Here is a 20,714-nt window from a genome sequence, read left to right as displayed (position 1 = left end):
GAAAAACCTTTCTCTCAAAACCTCTCGTTCCACACGTTTGAAAAATTTCCCGTTTAAAAATCATTTCACAAAACCCAAACTTGTACCCCAATTAATATCATAAAAACCGATGCTCAAAAGTATGAATGAACGATCATTGTAATATTATGAAATGTCTCAAATCAAGATATAAATATTTGAGCATAAAATATAATAAGTACGACTCCACCAAATAAATATGAAAATGCAGAAATCACCACAATATTTGTAAATCGACAATATATACAACATATACAGTATACCATACGATGTATCAATCTGCAACCGTGGGATACACCTACATCACGACCCTCAATATATGAACGGTATCGTGGAAATAATAAATAATCGTCGGGACATACCCAACCTCACGGTCCATGGCATTAATAAACCGTTGGATGATACCAACCTCACGACACCGTGGTAATAATAATAAACCGTCGGATAAACCCGACCTCATAGTCTGTGGTAATAATAGATAACCGTTGGATGAAACCAACCTCACGGCACCGTGGTAAACCCAGCGCGCTGTAATATAATACTAAACCAAACTCTGGTACTACGCGGTACATCAATTTAAAATAACCGATACAGTACCCTACCGTATCATAAATCATAATTTAATATTCATGCTCAACCGCTTGTCTAAATATTTCAAAAAAAACTTCAAATCATTATTTCTTACTAAAATAAGAAAATACCACAGTGAAATATATTCACCATAAAACTGATTTTAAGCATCTAAAAATTTATAAAATATTTGAACATGCTTAAAATCATATAATTTTCAATATGCCTTCTCAAATCGATTAATTTCCAAAGTGATTTAAAACTTCAATTCAAATACCAAAATATTTGAATATCACAAGTTCATTCATGAACTAATTAGAATTACCAAACGTTTAAAATATTGACAAAAGTCATATAAAATGATAACACATATATGTAAAAGTAGATCCTTATGCATCCATAGAATGAACATTCAAATCAAACGATAGGTATAAGTAAAATACTCAAACCACATATATATATATTATACTATATACCCAAAACATTTTTAAAACTAATAACCACTCATAGTACTGTAGATGCTCACGCCTGCTCCTCTACGGGATCGCCTCCAGGCTCAACTCGAGTGCCTGTAATATAATAAAATATTCCTCAGGCTCCAAACAACTAAACCAGAGACACTTGTATAATCCAAATGTCTCAAAATAATTTACTATACTACAAAATTGCATAAATTGGACACCGGACCGTCCAATTATACCGCGTGTCCTTAGCACCGAGTACCCAAAATGGGGGATTGTAACTTGTAGCCTAATATTTAGAAATTGAACCACCTAATGGGTCATAATAATATCCAATTTCACTAATTCAACTCCAATTTTAACTAATTTGACCAATTTTGTCCAAACACAGTCCCCAACTTATCCGAAAATTAACTAATTGATCCAAAAATGGAAAAATTATCAAACGACCTGCAAAATTCACAAACTTTATATTGACGGAAAGCCCAAGAGACAAGGAACTCATCAGTATGCTCACCTTGGTCCAAAGTTTCCTCCGGTGGCTGGGAAACACTGTTGAAGCGTCAGCCAAACTTCCCATTGTTGGATCTTTCAAACAGTGAGGAATCTGGACAAAATAACCACAGAAATGAGTTTAGAGGGGTCAAAAATAGTGGAAAAGGTGTATGGGTTGGCCTAAAACGGACAAGAATGAGAAAATCCAGCAACCCACCTCACTGGCCGCCGCAACTTCGCTTGCCTTATCTGGGCGCATCCAGACACTTCTTGCCGTGAAATTTCACGGCTAAGCTCGCCTTCAAGTGACCTTTCTAGTTGGCTGGCACGTACAAGTGGTGGTTGGCCTGAAATGGGCAAAACAGCGGTGACCCGATTCGATGGACGGGTCGAAAAGACCTAGTTCGGACCCACGAGTCTGAGGAGAGAATTTCTCGGGTTATGGGGACGAAATGGCTATTTTGGGCTTTGTTTCCTATTTGACACGCTTACCTAGGCTTATATAAAGCCTTGGGTCACTAATATATTGTTCACTTGGTCAAACTTGGTCAAACTTAGTTAATTTGGTCAAACTTGTTTAATCATGTTTATTTTTTGTACGGGGTGTTACAGAATCTTTCACAAAAGTGGAACGAGAGGTTTTGAGAGAAATTTTTATAGAATTAAAGTATAATTTTTCTATTATACTATGCCACGCATTGAGATATCTTTATCACACATTTTATTTGTTTTAGATTTGCTCCTCTAGGTTTTGGCAATTAGTTGGTAGTTTACCTCATACATCGCTTGTTACTTCGTGCTTTCAACAACAGAAGTAGTACTTATCTTTCTTTACTTATCCTTATCTTTCTAGAGTTATTTATGTTAGCTGTACTTCTAAATTTTACAAATATTCTTAGAATGCTCTGATCTAGATATTGGCCACAGTATTGACCATATTATATATATGTTGTAGTTGTGGACCATAGCTGTGGATTTATATGCTGTTGTGATTTTATCTATATATTGAGGTATTATTCGATATTGCATGTGTTTGTTTGTCCATGTTTTTTAGTGAGGTTCTATTGAATATCTTCTAGAGATTGTCCAGTGGGACTCCACCAGTTGGGACCACCCAAGAGATCCTGGGAGGATTTTCGGGGCCGGTCCTGTCACTCAAGGTATAGTTGGACCTTTTAGTGTCTACTTTTGGTAATTTTAGGGTTTTAAAAGTCATTTTGGAACAATAGTATGCAATAATATATTTGGTTTAATCAATTTTGGAGCTTGAGAAATGTTTTTTTATTATTTTGGGCAGGGAGTAAGATTGGAGGCGATTCATCAGTAGACTAGACTTGAGCTATTATCTATGAGTGGATTTTCTTTTTGAAAATGATTTGGAATTATAAATATGAATTATATTATTAATTGCATTTTTTAAAGCATTAAATTGTTTGATTTTATATTATGAGATAAATGCTTATATGGTCTATTATATTATGAACATATAATTATGTTGGTATTTTCTAGGTTTATTAATATGATGGAATTTGTGGAAAATAATATTTTTGCATGAGGGATATGGTTTGAGATTATGGATTATGGATTTTATATATACCATTACCTTACCACGATTATTAGATTTGATGAATATTAATATGCATGCTATATTACCATCCCTCACTGATCACGTGCTTCATTGAAGTTGGATGAGAGGTCCTAGTTCTATGATGCCTTAGGATGCTAAGGACTTGGATATAGTTCCTGCTCCCCAAAGCTTTGTGGCACATTAGGACTCTATGTGTAATTGTATAATAATAAATATGGTACATGAGAGGTTGATGATTATGTGAATTATGACTATTGGGATTCGTATTTTTTCTCATGGATTAATTATTGGGAAAGTAAATCGTTTATTTAGGTTATATGAAGTATGGTATTGATTTATTGATTTATGTTTTCACATGAAAAATAGAATTTTAAGGCTTGGAAAATTTTCATGGGTTTTTGTAAAATTTATTTTCTAAAATAAAGGACTTTATAACGAATGAATGAAAGGTTTTGAGGAAAATATTTCTAGTAAATGTAAATATTTTTTCAAACTTTATTTTTATATGTCCACTTACTAAACTTTTCATAGGCATGAATACAAAAAGATTAGCAAATACGAATTCAACGCCAAGAAAAATACAACTCTTCAAAGTCTACAATATAATAATATATATTGTCATACATTAATCCAAAACAATCCTGCATGCCAAAAAGATAAAAATATAAAAAATAAAAAAATTAATAGATATAAAATACAATACACTCGAGTAAAAATAAAAATACATAGAAAGAGTAGAATACAATGCAGCAAAAAAAAAAAAAAAAAAAGAAGAAGCCCTAAGGTGCTTACTTCCTTAACCCTCCCTAAGGTGCTTACTTTATAATAATTAATATTTATTTATTTTGTATATGTGTTAATAATTTTAACATAAGTTTTTTTCATGTGCAATATGAGGGTGTCACTTGGTCACAAGATGATGTCAACTAGTTTGGAGCTGAATGGGCATCAATTATGATCTCAAACATTTCATCTCAATGAGTGTGGTAATTTAATTAGTTTATTTGAATATAACTATATAAAATAGTTTATCAAATTGTAGAAATATTATATGATATATTTAATTTATTTGAAATATTATTTTGTTATGCAAATATTTATTTTAATTTTATTATTTATTAATTATTTTGCATGAAGTTATATCTATTAAACAATCTGAATTTGAGAAAAATAAAACCAAAATTCAAAAAAATAAAAAAAAGAAGAAAAGCCAACACTTTTAACTAAATGTCTCACCCAAAGGGAGAATTAGCGCATGCTTTTCGAAAAAAAGTATCATTTTTTCTTTTGATTTTTAGCGACACTTTTTTAAAAAGTTGATAATTATGACATTTAGCGAGCCTTTTTCAAAAGTGTTGCTAAAAATCCAAAGAAAAGGCGGCGCTTTTTCAAAAATGCATCACTAAAAATCGATATAAAAGTCGATGCTTTTTCATAAAAGTGTTGGCTATTGAAGAACTTTCAACGACGCTTTTTTGATTAAAGCATCAGCTATGGTAACTTTTGGCTACAATTTTTTTTAAAAGAGTCGGCTATTATCTAGCTTTTAGTGATGCCTTTTTAGAAAAACGTCGGCTATTGCTAGACACCTCGTGACATTTTTTCAAAAAAGCATCGGTTATTTAGATGCATTTAGCGATTTTTATTTTTTTTTTGGAAAAAAAAATGTCTACTTTTCTTGGATATTAGGTAGCTTTTTTGAGAGTGTCAACTTTTTTGTAATTGTTTTAGCGAGATGCTCCCCTGCCTTCTCTTTGTGATCGCAAAACAAGCATCCCAATTCACTTTTACAAATCCTTGAGAAAGTCACATAAGAGGTGGGAATAATATTGCTTTGAAGATTCCAAACAAACAATTTAATTTCCTCGTGATCTTTACTGTTCCACAGATTCTTCCAAGTCCTTTTTCTCAATCAAATTTCCTTCACCTTAAATTATTTTGAAACATTCTGTAACTGAATATTTGCCATCTTAATTGGCTGTCCATAGTAACTTATCATTACATATAATATTAGGCCAATACAATCTTACCACTTTGAATATCATTGACAATAAAATGTTGAAAACACCAATAATGTTGAAAACAACATAGAAAAACAATTTGAATATCATTTATAATGGAATGAAAATCTATGGCACATTTTGTATAAGTTTAATTGCACTGTAGTATGCTTGAAACCGATACATGCAATATATTATATTTGCCCTTTAGTATAAGATTAATTGCACTTCGATATATTTTATTTAGGTCAATAAGTTGAATAGATAATATGTCTGAACCGTCACATGCAATACTTATCTAGTAATAATAGCATGATACTTGATTAAATTCTTAAAGAAACTTTCTTATAGTGGCGCACAATAAAGGAGTTGATTGAAAACCAACAAAAAACAAAAAACAAAACAAAAAAAAAAAAACAAAAAAAACAAAAAGAAAAAATTGATATAGAAGAGGTAGGATTAGTTGATTAATACATATGATGTTCAAAACAACAAAGAAAACCACTATCAATATCATGTATAACAAAATGAAGACAACGATACAATTTTATATATTATTAATTGCATTTTGATACTTTTTACTTTTAAATTTTAGTATTTGAATCCTAAATTTTACAAAATGGCCTTTAAACAATCAATTTTTCAACTTACTGCAGAATTTTCAATTTATCAAAACAAATTGATGACAGTTTTGCTTAGGATATAGCTTTCCTAAACTTAATAAACATCCTAATTTCTTACCTCATAGGCTCTACTATAAATTTCTAGACGAAATTTTTACTAATTTTTATTTTATTTTATTTGTTTTGAAAATAGAATCACTATTAATTTATGATGCAAAATTGGAAATTCGACCAATTTGTAATAAATTAAAAATTTAAAATTTAAATCGCTACTTTTAAAAGTTAAAGACCTAACGATAAAATTGTATAAATAAAATGTATCAAATTATTGTTAATCCTTTTTATAAATTTTAATCTATTAAGTATGTGGACTGTATTAAATTATTATATATTGTTGTTACTTTCATTATCTTTACAAACAATAATATATATAATATGATAATATTTTGTAATAGGTGTAAATAAAAAGAATAATTACCAAATGAGAATTCAACGCCAAGAAAAGTAGAACTCTTCAAAGAGTGCAATATAATCATTATATATTATAATACATTAATGCAATACAACTGTCAGGCCAAAAAGACACAAAAAAGTAACACTGTAATAGTAATAGTAATAAAATACAATACAATCCAATAAAAACAAAAATATATAGAAATTGTAGAATACCTTCCCAAAAATAAACAATCGGAAAGGTCCTTACTTTCTTGATCCCCTCATAAGTAAGAGCTTGTAGGCATTATTGAACTTAGCCTTTGAAAGGAAAACCAAATTTATTTAATTTATATATTAGGAGGGTCCAAAATCTAAAAAGCTAGTTTAGTTTAGTTTTGGTCCACGGTGGCAAACACGGTTGCAGAAACGGGCACATTAGTGGCAACCACGACACGGTTGTTGCACACACTACGAAGAACATGATTAGGGAAAGCCCCATTGGTGACAATCAAGGAGTATTGGGCATGCGTAATGCGATTTGGGAAGAGAAGAACGGGATTGAAATCAAGCGTAAAAGAGGTGCCGTTGCCTTGAACAGCCCCGTTGGCAACGGTGGCCTTCATGCTCATTCCCCTAACGCTGTTCCTATCCACAACAACTTGGTTAATTTTGTTGAAAGGCCCATTTGATTGCTGCAATTGGACAATCCCAGTTCCTTTGTTGGACCCACTAAAGGTATTGTCAACAATGTTCACCCCGCTTACCACACCTTTGATGGACTTAAGGGCCACAAAAGCATCACCGCGGAAGAAACTGTTGGAAATGTGAAGTTGGAGAGGGTCTTCAGCTACGATCCCCGTATAGTCCAAATAAGAATTTATGATCCGATTTCGACCCAGACCCAGACCCGGCTTTCTCAAATAAATACCGGTGCCCCCAAACCTCGTGGCCTTGTTGTAGCAATGTACACCAGAGAGAGTGTTACCATGGCCGGATACATCTACCCCAACGGCAGAAGCGAAAAGGACAACATCGGTGAGAGCATTGTTGGTGCCGGAGAGGTTGATGGCGGTGCCAGTGAAGTTTCCCTCGCGAGGATCACGTCCGGCGTTGGGATGCTGGCCGAGGAATGAGTTGCTGATGTAGGTTTCAGAGCTGGAGGGGTGGACGTTGATGCCGGTAGTGCTGAAATGGGCAACGTAGACATTTTCAATGCTGGTTCTAAGGGCGTTTGAAAGTGAAATGCCTGCACCCCGGTGGTTAGAGTCGATCATGATGTTTTGGAAGGTGACGTATTCGAAGCTGAAGGATGATGGATCGGGATCAGAAAGCTGTGCGGGTTCAACATCATCCACAAAGCTCTCTGTGTTTTCTGCTGGCGGTGGTTGTTTAGGCGATGCGTCGAACACAGGGCCGCCTTCAGGAAAATCATTTGAGGCTTGGATTGTTCCGTCTTTAATCTGTTTCAATTAGAAATTAATTTTATTTTTATTTCAAATTTATAGTTAGATATTAGTAATTAAGCAACAAATTTTTTGTAATGGAATGGAAGAGCTAACTACCGTACGTACCACAATGTTTCCTCCAGGCGGTACTTGGACAGGTTTGCTGACCTTATAAGTACCACCTTCAAAATCAGCCGTCCCAGCTTGATTGGGGACTCCAGCCGTCAAGCTCCCTTCGCTGGGTCCACTTCCTGCACCCGACATTACTCCTTGAGCATCTGGACTGGGTCCTTGTCCTGCAGCCGCCAAGAGAAGAGCTTGAATATGCTCCGTGCTGTCCATTACTCCTGTCGGATCACCACCGAAATCTGACATGTAGTACACCCGTGCTGCAGGACTACTCCTCCTCCAGGCCTACATTATTGAATGAATATATTATATTATTTAAAAATTATAAATTCTGCTACATACCCAAAAATAAAATAAAATGACATGACGTGCCTTGGGAGGCCGAGGCTGAGGCTGGCTGTGAGGAGCAGCAGAACTATGGGAGACAAAGCCATGGCCACCGCGCATGAGTGAGGCCTTGAACGCTTGCATTTTGCGCATGTTATCTTCGTGACTCCCCCTACCAAAGTGACCAACTGGAGAGTCATCGTCTCCCATAACGGGGACGCTGATGAAGTTGAAGGCAGCTAATGCCATGATAACAACCAACTTCCATATTATCGTAACCTGATGAGCTTTCTTCCTTGCTTCCATACTTGTCACTTCAGTTGAAGAATATATTTTCAACGACCACCACCACTACTGATACTAATTAAGAGTTAATGAGGAAATGTTACCCCATGTAGTGATATTTATACTAAATGACTAGGTATCCAATAATTGCTTCAAGTATTGTTCATAGTATCGGTCTCGTAATATATATCTATATCTATATATATATATATATATAAAGTTACAAACTTTATTATCTGTAACTTTATTCCGTCAACAGCTATTGGGACTCTTTAATTATGTTATATATATATTAACATTATGAAACTTGGGGATCCAAATTGCTTCAAGTGCCTTCCACGTATCCATATATTTTTTTATACTCCTAAGATCCTTTCCTTCTTTCTTTCTCATTCCACTTACTGCCTCTCTCTATTCGTTGGTGATTAAACTTTCTATTTTAATTAATATGTACATATAGTACTTTTTTGTATTTGATTGTTGGAATTTTGTATGGAAAAGTAAAAAAGCAACATGGAAAATTTGGAAAAGTGTGGGGAAAATTTCCACCAGTAGCTTCTTTCTTCTTCTCAGAAAGTTTGAGGAAATCATGCTGTTTTACTTTTAAATTTGCTCTCTAATGTCACACTCACAAGGGTTCATGAACACTCACAAGGGTTCATGAACACTCACCAAAAAGAAAAACAAAAAACTATATATATATATATATATATATATATTTTTTTTTTCTGTATCTAGTTTGGTAATAAATATATAAACCAAGTTTTATAATAATTAAAAACAGAATCCAATGTTTCACACACACACACACACACACACACAGACACACATATGTGTAACTATATATACATATGTACATATTATTCTTTAACTTTATAACTATTGAGATAGCTAACAAGCTCTAACTATCACTAGCTAATAAAGACTAACAAACATTTGAAGTAACCAAACTAGATATGATTATTATAAAAATAAAAATAAAAAATACATAAAAAAAAGAAAAAAAGAAAAAAAAAACTAATACTAAAACTTAACAACATTTTTTTTTTCTTGTTTTGATAATCATGACCTGTTTAATATTGTTAGTTAATTATTTAAAGAGTTATGATTTAGTAGGCTTTGTAGCTACTTTATGATAGACAAATTAATGGTATTTTTGATGAATCGTGGATGAGCTAATCAAACCATGGGACTCTTATGTTATTATATAATATACATATATATATTTATATTTGCATCAATGTTGTTATAATGGGCCTACTTTCCCATTGTAAAGGAATTATATACGGTAGAATTTTGATATATAAACAAATAATCTAGTTAAATAAATAAAATTATTGACTAGCCATAATTATGTGATTTATGTACAATGTTTACTTATGTAAGTAATGAAACTTACTTCTTTACTGATTTTTTAGTAAGATCCTTGGACACACACTATCTGAAATATTTCAGTTGAACCATTGGACAAAAGCACATGTTTTCTCTAAAATTCCAATTGACTTATTCCCTACTATTATTATTATTATTATTATTATTATTATTATTATTATTATTATTATTATTATTATTATCAGTACTATTACTACTACTATTATTATTATTTATTAATTATTTTGTGTATGTATAAATTGGGGAATAAGATGACATCAGTTAATTGATACATGATATATATATATATATATATATATATATATATATATATATATGTAATATTAAGATATTAGGGCTTGAGACATCTATGTTGTCTCTTTTGGTGAAAACACACGAGAGAGAAAGGTTAAAGAGGAGTGTATCCATTAGGCATCATATTTGCATTTATTTTTTAGTTTTGCAAGATTAACATTTATAAAAATTGAATGACTATATTTAAAAGTTAGTAAATATGCTCTCTTACATATCATTAAATACAATTCTATGCATGTTTGTAAATCTTGGAAACATAGTTCTAAACTATCGTTAATTAATCTGTATCATTAAAGTTATTAATTGATTTATTTTGTATTAGCGCTATCAATTGGCATCAGAGCCAGTACACATGATTGATAGTATTTTATGACTTGTGATTTATCATATGATCAATTAAAGCCATATCGATATTTCATGATTTGTGATATGTGCAAGATTTCTGTGAAATTATATTAATAAGATTGATTTATGGTTTTCATTTTGATCCTTATATTGCTGTGTAAAACGAAAATATATTGGGTTTTATGTTTTCATAAACCAATTGTAAGCAAATTCTTTCTATGGGAACTTTTTCTTATACCAAAATTAATATTTTGGGCATCATTATAAAATGTTTTTTTCTTATTTTATTTTGATGGATTGGAGTTTTTCAGTCACCTTATTTTAATCTATAACATTGTGAAACAATGTATTTCAGAATAAATTTGCATAGCTTGCAAAATTTATGTAACTTGTTTTGAGACAAATTTGATACTAGAAAATTGTTTTTCAAGCAGAATGGAACATGTATCCATGTTTGTTTTTTGGCTTGAAACCATGGAAGGTCCAGTGAAACCAAGAAGAGGATGGCCATTTTTCTCAAATTTGGGCGTTGATTATTGGTAAAAATTAGACCCAATCATTTTGTGGGTTATCTTGCCCTAGCTAAAAAGAATTTTCTACCGTTAGAATCATTGAAAACATGAGTCAAAACCATGAGAAAAGCTCATAAGCTTACACACTTGCCCGAAGGCTTACACACTTACCCAAAGGCTTTCACATATAATAATAATGATAATAATACTAACAAAAATAATCAATAATAATAACAATAAAAATAATATTATAATAATAACAAGTAATAATAATGAATAAATAAATAAATTATTATTATTATAAAAATAACAAATAATAATGATTACAAAAATCACAACAATTAATATTGACAACCACGATAATAATTGACAACAATTGTATTGCTAAATACCATTGAAAATAAAAATAGTAACAACAATAATTATAATAATGATAATGAAAATAATAATAATAATAAATAATGGAAATAATAATAAAAAAATCCTAATAAATAATAGTAACAAACACAACAACAATAATAATAATAAAAACAATAACAATATTAATGATAATTAGGATAATAATAATAATAATAATAATAATAATAATAATAATAATAACAACAACAATGTTGATAAGAACAATAATATTAATAATAGCAATACCAAGAAAGACAAATAAGGACAATATTAAAAAATTAATTTATGAATAAATAAGGTAACATAAAATAAAATAAAATTTTAAATTTAAAACATCTTACAAAATATGCACACTCGTATCGGAGATACATACGATACTATCTAACATACTACATGATACATGATTCCAGCTATCGTCGGCACTCTGCTTCCAGTACAAACAGGGGGTGGTTGGCCATATTGGCCGTCCGATCCCCTGGATGCGTAGGCAACATAGTTACGAGGCTAGCTCTTCATGGACCACGTTGGATCATTGCCTCCATACAGTGTGATACATACAAACATAACGCAATGTAACATACATACATATATATGTGTATATAAATCTGTGTGTGTGTGTGTGTGTATAAAAGGATACTTGATGCACATACTATATACCAGTGGTTTCAAACAGTACCAAACATCCCAAGTACGGCCTGATGGGATGTTAAAGAGAGAAACTTACATACAGTCACCTTGGCGTCCCAACGATGCCGCTGCTTATAACTTGCCATGGTTAAATAGTCAACCGTAAAGGTGGCTTATGCTCACTATGCACAATATTTACCATACATTGGACCTATAGCTCCTATAAGATGGTCATATATATGCATACTAATCCGTAATGACAACCATCCTATGGCCAATAAGGTGACTGCTGGTACTCGATCTGTATTATATTTGCCTATCTTCACAAGAACGATCATGAATATAACTTGCACATTTAATAATAATTCAATACCTTACTTATTTAATTCAACATAAATTTGACATCATAAATTTAAATAACAATTTATTTAAACATTAAATATGTAAATTTTTCAAATTTCCACATTTAGTATAATACTTTATTCAAAAATGGCATCTTCCTACATACTCCATCAAAATTCACAAACAAGGTACCTATTGAAAGTTAAGAGGATAAAGAACACGTACTAACCTCCATGGGCCACAATCTCGCCAATGGTGGCTGGAAATTGGCTGGGAAGTTTCAATCAAACTTTTTCTCCATGTATCTCACAAACCATTTAGAAATTGAATAAATAGAGGTCATTTTTTAGATTAGGGGATCCAAAATAGGGGGATAGAACATGAATTTGGGCTGCGTCGTCCAAAAAAGGGCAAAATCGTTGGAAAGATAACAAACCCTGCAACAGGCTTCATCGGCTCGGCTTGAGCGTGTCGCCTGTCGCCAACTGCCAAACTTGGCAGTTGAGCTCACTAGCAGCCCGCACACGTGCCACCTTAGTGGCCGAAAGATTTAATAAGGCATGAACCTGAGAGGGAGGAAGGTTCTGGAGAGGAGAGGAAGAAGAAGAACAAATGAGGTTCTATCCCCTGTTTTTCCCACATGGGAAAAAGAAAGGAAAGAACAAGGAAAGAAAAGAAAAGAAAAGAAAAAGAAAAAGAAAATAATATAACATAATAATATAATAATATAAAATGATGATATAATATTTTATTCTAGATGACATGTGGCACTTTCTAAATGTGACACGTGGTGCATCTCAACTGATGACACATGGCACAAATCAAAGATTCTTTTCAATAATCTATTACCTAGTAAAATCAATCTCGGAGAAAAATAGATATAATTTTACAGACCGTAATTTTTGAACCATGAGTCCAAATTAAGCATGCTGCCAGTCTACGGACTCATATTAACAAGCACTTTCACATAATATATGAGCCGACGTTGAAAGCTATGTAAATAGAAAGTCAACTCCGAACTCATTGATCAATCCGGGTCGCATATTTTTTTCGCCATAACTTTCAAACCGTAGCTTCGTTTTCAATGTACTACTAGTATATGAACTTAGATCGACGCATACTCCGCAATAGTACCTTGATCAATATAAAACCACATTGTGAGAAAAAAAATTAAAAAAAAAAACTCAAAATTTGACCCCATTTGATCAACAGCAATCAAACCCAATCAATGTGAAAATTTCCAGTGTGATTCAGGACGAGATGTTATAATCTACCCCCTTTATAAAAAAATTTATCCTTAAAATTTAAATGACCCAATTAGGAGCAAAATAAACAAAAACTTGCACCCTCTACTCAGACTATTGGTGACGTTATCTTTTAAACAACCATAACTATGTGATGATAACTAACCACTCAAGATACACCAGCACATTATATCCCGCAAACTCCTAAGAGTAGCAGAACTGAGGGCTTTGATACCACTTTGTTAAGACCCATCCAGGATTCCTTCCCGGAACCATAAATAAGCCTTGATCCTAAGGGAAAACCTACAAGACCATCCTACGAAAAATCCTGTAGCATCTCCTTTAAGGATAAAGCATACCTAAAAAATTACCTGCATGAAAATACATATCTATATGGTACCACATTATCCCTCGCACCTTATTACAATAAATTCCACAAATGATAGTACTTCAATAGTAAATTATAAATATAATATATATATATATATATGCAATGGAAATAACTTAATAAACAATCAAAATATACCTTTAAACATTCACATCTACCCACACCACCCACTTAGTATTGTACTACATCTGAATATTGTTTTTCGATGTACCAATGCTTAATATAGATAGAAGGGAAATAACATAACAACAACGATAATAATATTGATAACAATAATACCATAACTTGCCCGTAAGCTTCACACTTACCTAAAAGCTTTCACACTTGTCTGAAGACTTTCACATATAATAATAATAATAATAATAATCAATAATAATGACAATAAAAATAGTATTAGTGATGATGATGATAACAATAATAATAATAATAATAACACATAATAATAATTATAATAATATCAAATAATAATGATTATAAAAATCCCAACAATTAATAATAACCACGATAATAATTGACAACAATTTTATTGGTAAATACCATTGAAAATAAAAATAGTAATAGCAATAATTATAATAATGAAAATGAAAATAATTATAATAATAATAATAAATAATGGAAATAATAATAAAAATAATCATAATAATAATAGTAACAAGCACAACAACAACAACAATAATAATAATAATAACCATAACAATATTAATGATAGTGAGGATAATAATAATAATAATAATAATAATAATAATAATAATAATAATAATAATAACAACTATTAAAAATGATGATATTAATAAATAAATAAACAATAATAATATTAATAATAGTAATAGCAATAACAGCAATGTTAATAACAACATTAATGTTAATAATAGCAATAACAAGAAAGACAAATATAACTTGCACGCTTAATAAACATCCATCCTGCGGCGAAGAAGGGGGGTGACTAATGCTCATTGTGTAGATATACTTGTCAACCTTTAGGTCCATAGTTCCTGCAGAATAGTTTTAATATAATAAACAATCATCTTGGCTATAGAGAGGGTGTGGCTTATATGTACTGTATAAATCTTGCCAACCTTCAAGTCCATGGCATCCCATAAGATGACCATATAACATCATGCTTACAGTAATACAGTATAGTGCATCTAAAAACTATAAACTTTTATAATATTATAAAATATCAGATTCTGATAAACTATAATCGAGTTCATATGCTTTTACCAAATACATAAAATGTCAAATTCTCTTTTAATCCATCATCACAAATTTATCAATTAAAAATATTTTAATTTTATCACCACAAAACCAAATACATAAATAACTAATAAATAATAAATAATTAAATGTACGAACATATTATTGATCACAATAATTTAGTATAATTATTTTTCTCAAAGCTTCAATTCAATTTATACCAAAATTATCATCAAGACCGCATACAATTTAAAACTACAACTCCCTAAATTTCAAAAATAATAATTCAATACCATACTTCTTTAATTCAACATAAATTTGATATCATAAAGTTAAATAACAATTTATTTAAACATTACACATGTATATTTTTCAAATTTCCACATTTAATATAATATTTTATTCAATAATGGCATCTTCCTAAATACTCCATCAAAATTCACAAACAAGGTACCTATTGAAAGCTAAGAGCACAAGGAACACATTACTAATCTCTAATGGCCACAATCTCGCCAGTGGTGGCCGAAAATTGACAAGGAAGTTTCGATCAAATTTTCCCTCCTTGTATCTCACAAACCGTGTAGAAATTGAAAAAATGGAGGTTATTTTTTTAGATCAGGGGGTCTAAAATAAGGGGGATAGAACATGAATTTGGGCTTGGTCGGCTAGAAAATAACGAAATCACCAAAACAATAACAAAACCCCGCTGCCGGCTCGGCCTAAGTGCATCGTCAGCCGGTCAGCTACCAAACTTGGTGGCCGAGCTCACAGGCGGCCGGAGCGTGTGCCAACCTGGTGACCGAAAAATTTAACAGGGCATGGACCCGAGAAGGAGGAAGGTTCTGAAAAGAAGGAGAGGAAGAGAGAGGAGGAGGAAGGAAGAAAAACGCATATTTTTCCCACATGGGGAAAAGAAAAGAAAGAAAAAGAAAAATAAAAAGAAAATAATATAATATAATATAACACAATATAAAATAATAATATAATAATATAAAATGATGATATAATATTTTACTAGGGATGACATGTGGTACTTTATAAATGTGACATGTGGTGCATCTCAACTGGTGACACATGGCACAAATCAAAGATTCTTTTCAACATTCTATTACCCGTAAAACCAATCGCAGATAAAAAGAAATATAATTTTACAATCCCGTAACTTTTTCACCCTACGTCCAAATGAAGCGTGCCGCTAGTCCACAGACTCGTATCGACGAGCACTTTCATATAATACATGTGTCAACCTTGAAATCTATGCAAATAGAAAGTTAACTTAGACTCGTTGATCAGTCCCGATCACGTATTGTCTTAGCCATAACTTTCAAATCGTAGCTCCGTTTTAACCGTACGATTAGTTTATGGACTCGGATTGATATGTACTCTGCAATGGTACCTTGATCAATATAAAATTTCATCCTGAGCAAGAAGTCAAAATTTGACCCTATTTGGTCAATAGCGATCAAACTCGGTCAACACAAAAAATTTTGGTGTGATTCGGGACAGGATATTACAATCTACCCTCCTTATAAAAAGTTTGTTCTTAAAATTTAAATTACCTAACTAGAAATAGAGTCAACAAAAATTTGCACCCTCTACCCGGACTATTGGTAACGTTATCCCCTAAACAACCATAACTATGTGGTGATAACTAACCACTCAAGGTACACCACCACATCATATCCCCAAAAATTCCAGGGTAGCGAAACCTAGAGCTCTTATACCACTCTGTCAAAACCCATCCAGGATCCCTTCCTAAAACCCTAGATAAGCCTTTCCCCATACTAAACAGTCTTACGAAAAATCTGACAGCATCTCCTCTAAGGGTAGAGCATGCTCCAAAAATTACCTGAATGAAAATATACTTCTATATGGTACCACCTTATCGCTCCTACCTTATTACAATAAATTCCACTAATGACAGCACTTCAAGAATAAATTATAAATATAATATATGTATATATATATATATATATATACACATATGCAATGGAAATAACTGACTAAATAAACAATCAAAATATTCTTTTAAACATTCACGTCCGCCCACATAACCCACTAAGTGCTATATTACATTTGAATATCATTTTTTATGACGCACTAGTGCATAATATAGATAGGAGGGAGGTAACACAATAGTAATAATAATAATATTGATAACAATAACACCATAACTTGCCCATGGGTTTACATACTTTCCCGAAGGCCGACACACTTATCCAAAGACTTTTAAATATTATAATAATAACAACAATAATAATAATAATAATCAATAATAATAACAGTAAAAATAATATTAGTGATGATGATGATAATGATAATAATAATAATAACAAGCAATAATGATGAATAGCTAAATAATAATAGTAACAACAAATAATAATAATTATAACAATCCAAACAATTAATAATAACAATCATGATAATAATTGACAACAATTTTATTGGTAAATACCATTGATAATAAAAATAGTAGCAACAATAATTACAATAATGATAATGAAAATAATTATAATAATAATAATACATAATGGAAATAAGAATAAAAAAATCATAATAAATAATAGTAACAAACACAACAACAATAATAATAATAAAAACAATAACAACAACAACAACAACAACAACAACAATAATAACAATAATAATAACTGTTAAAAATGATAATATTAATTAATAAATAAACATCAATAATAATAATAATAATAATAATAATAATAGTAATAATAGCAATGATAATAACAAAAATAATGTTAATAATAGCAATAACAAGAAAGAAAAATAAGAATAATATTAAAAAAATTAATTTATGAATAAATAAGGTAACATAAAATAAAATAAAATAATTTTTTTAATTTAAAACATATTACGAAATATGCACGCTCGTATCAAAGGTACATACAATACCATCTAACATGCTGAGCAATCCATGCTTCCAGCTGTCACCAGCACTCTGCTACCAGTACAGAATGGGGGTGGTTGAACATATTGGCCGTTCAATCTCTTGGACTCGTAGGCAACATAGTTACGAGGCTAGCTTTTCATGAGCCACGTCAGATTGTCACCTCCATACGGTGTGGTACATACAAATATAACACAACATACAATACATATGTATATATATATATATTTATAAATGTGTATGTGTATATATAAAAATATACTTGATATATCATACTATATACCAGTGGTACCATACGGTACCTAATGTCCCAACTATAGCCTGACGGAAGGTTAAAGAGAGAAACTTGCATACGATAGCCTTGGTGTCTCAACGACGCCGCTGCTTATAATTTGCCATGGCTAAACAGTTGACCGTAAGGGTGGCTTATGCTCACTGTGCGCAATACTTGCCATGGCTCTGACCCATATCTCCCACAGTATGGCCATATATATATATATATATATATTATAATCCATAATGGCACCATCCTATGGCCAATGGCGAGACAGCTGATGCTCGCTCTGTATTATACTTGCCTACCCTCACAAGAATGACCATAAATATAACTTGCACGTTTAATAAACATCCATCCATTGGCAAGGAGGGAGGGGGGACTGATGTTTAGTGTACAGATATACTTGCCAACCCTTAAATCCATAGTACCTGCAAGATAGTCATAATAAAATAAACAATCATCCTGGCTATGAAGGTGGGGCAGCTTATGCACACTGTATAAATCATGCCAACCCTCAAGTCCATGGCATCCCATAGGATGACCATACAACTTGCGTGCTTATCAGTAGTACAATATAAAACATCAGTACTATATGATACATCTAAAAACTATAAATTTTTATAATATTATAGAATATTAAATTTTTATAAAATATAATCGAATTCATATGCTTTTACCAAGTACATAAAATGTCAAATTCTCTTTTAATCCATCATCACAAAATCATCAATTTTAAATATTTTAATTTTATCATCATAAAACCAAATACATAAATAAATAATAAATAATAAATAATTAAATGTACAGACATATTTTTGGTCACAATAATTTAATATAATTATTTTTCTCAAACCTTTAATTTAACTTATACCAAAATTATCATCAAGACTGCAAACAATTTCACATATAATTAAATATATAGAAATACATTTTATTATATGTCATAACCTCAACAGTAAAATTAATATTAATTTATTAGCAATTTAAAACTAGAACTCCCTAAATTCCGAAAATAATAATTCAATACCATACTTATTTAATTCAACCTAAATTTGACATAATAAATTTAAATAACAATTTATTTAAACATTAAACATGTATATTTTTCAAATTTCCACATTTAATATAATATTTTATTCAAAAATGGCATCTTCCTAAATACTCCATCAAATTTCACAAACAAGATACCTATTGAAAGCTAAAAGGACAAAGAACACGTTACTAACCTCCATTGGCAACAATCTAGCCATTGGTGGCTGAAAATTGGTTGAGAAGTTTCGGTCAAACTTTTCCTCCACGTATCTCACAAACCGTCTAGAAACTGAATAAATGGAAATCATTTTTGAGATCAAAGGGTCCAAGATAGGGGGGATAAAACATGAATTTAGGCTGGGTCGGTCGGAAAAGGGCAAAATCATAGGAAAGATAACAAACCTAGCTGCCGGCTTTGTTGGCTCGGCTTGAGCACATTTGCTAGCTGGCCAACTACCAAACTTGGCGGCCAAGCTTGCTGGCAGTTAACGCGTGTGCCAACCTGGTGGTCGAAAAATTTAACAGGGCATGGACCCAAAAGGGAGGAAGGTTTTGGAGAGAAGGAGAGAGGAATAAAAAGAAGAAAAGAGGTTATGTCCCCTATTTTTCCCATGTGGGGAAAAGAAAAGAAAAGAAAAGAAAAGAAAATAAAATAAAATAATATAATATAGTATAATAAAATGATGATATAATATTTTACTAAGGATGACACATGGTACTTTATAAACGTGCCATGTGGCGCATCCCAAATGGTGACACATGGCACAAATCAAAGATTCTTTCCAATATTCTATTACTCGATAAAATCAATCAAGGAGAAAAATAGATATAATTTTTCAAACTCGTAAATTTTCAACCGTGGGTCCAAATTAAGCGTAATGTTAATCTACAGACTTGTATTAATGAGTACTTTCATATAATACATGATTCAAAAATGAAATCTATGTAAATAGAAAGTCAACTCCGAACTCATTGATCAATCTGCATCGCATCTTGTTTTGACCATAACTTTTAAACTGTAGCTGCGTTTTCAACGTACTACTAGTCTATGGACTCAGATCGACGTGTACTCTACAATGGTACCTTGATCAATATAAAATTCCATCTTGAGTAAAAAGTCAAAATTTTGCCCCATTTGATTAACAACGATGAAACCCTGTTAACATGAAAATTTTCAATGTGATTCGGGACAAGATCTTATGCAAAATGAAATATTTTTTGCTTAATTTTTTTTCCCTTTAAAAGCTTTTATGTTATGTTTGACATAGTAGTGAGAATTGGTTAAGTGTTTGCCTGTCGCAAAGTTTGGTATGTCCAAACCATGAATTATCATGAGGCTTAATGCCTAGTTTGTATGATACTGTGGAAGTATGAGTGCTCACCTACCATG

The 20,714-nt window shown here is 31.5% G+C and overlaps 1 protein-coding gene across 1 annotated transcript; it reads right to left on the bottom strand.

Annotated features, from left to right (window-relative positions):
* Nucleotides 1–6,338: 6,338 nt before the first annotated feature.
* On the bottom strand, nt 6,339–8,482 carry LOC132800476 (polygalacturonase QRT3-like). The gene is made up of 3 exons (XM_060814200.1): nt 8,137–8,482; nt 7,762–8,049; nt 6,339–7,650 (listed from the first exon to the last, which is right to left on the bottom strand). Exons 1-3 carry the CDS (start codon nt 8,395–8,397, stop codon nt 6,580–6,582), a joined length of 1,620 nt encoding a protein of 539 aa, XP_060670183.1. The 5' UTR covers nt 8,398–8,482; the 3' UTR covers nt 6,339–6,579.
* Between the last annotated feature and the right edge of the window lie 12,232 nt (nt 8,483–20,714).

The sequence above is a fragment of the Ziziphus jujuba genome, chromosome 2, assembly GCF_031755915.1.
Source record: "Ziziphus jujuba cultivar Dongzao chromosome 2, ASM3175591v1".
Classification (NCBI taxonomy): domain Eukaryota; kingdom Viridiplantae; phylum Streptophyta; class Magnoliopsida; order Rosales; family Rhamnaceae; genus Ziziphus; species Ziziphus jujuba.
The sequence above is the reverse complement of the archived record's forward strand: the minus strand, read 5'-3'. Positions and strand labels throughout refer to the sequence as shown.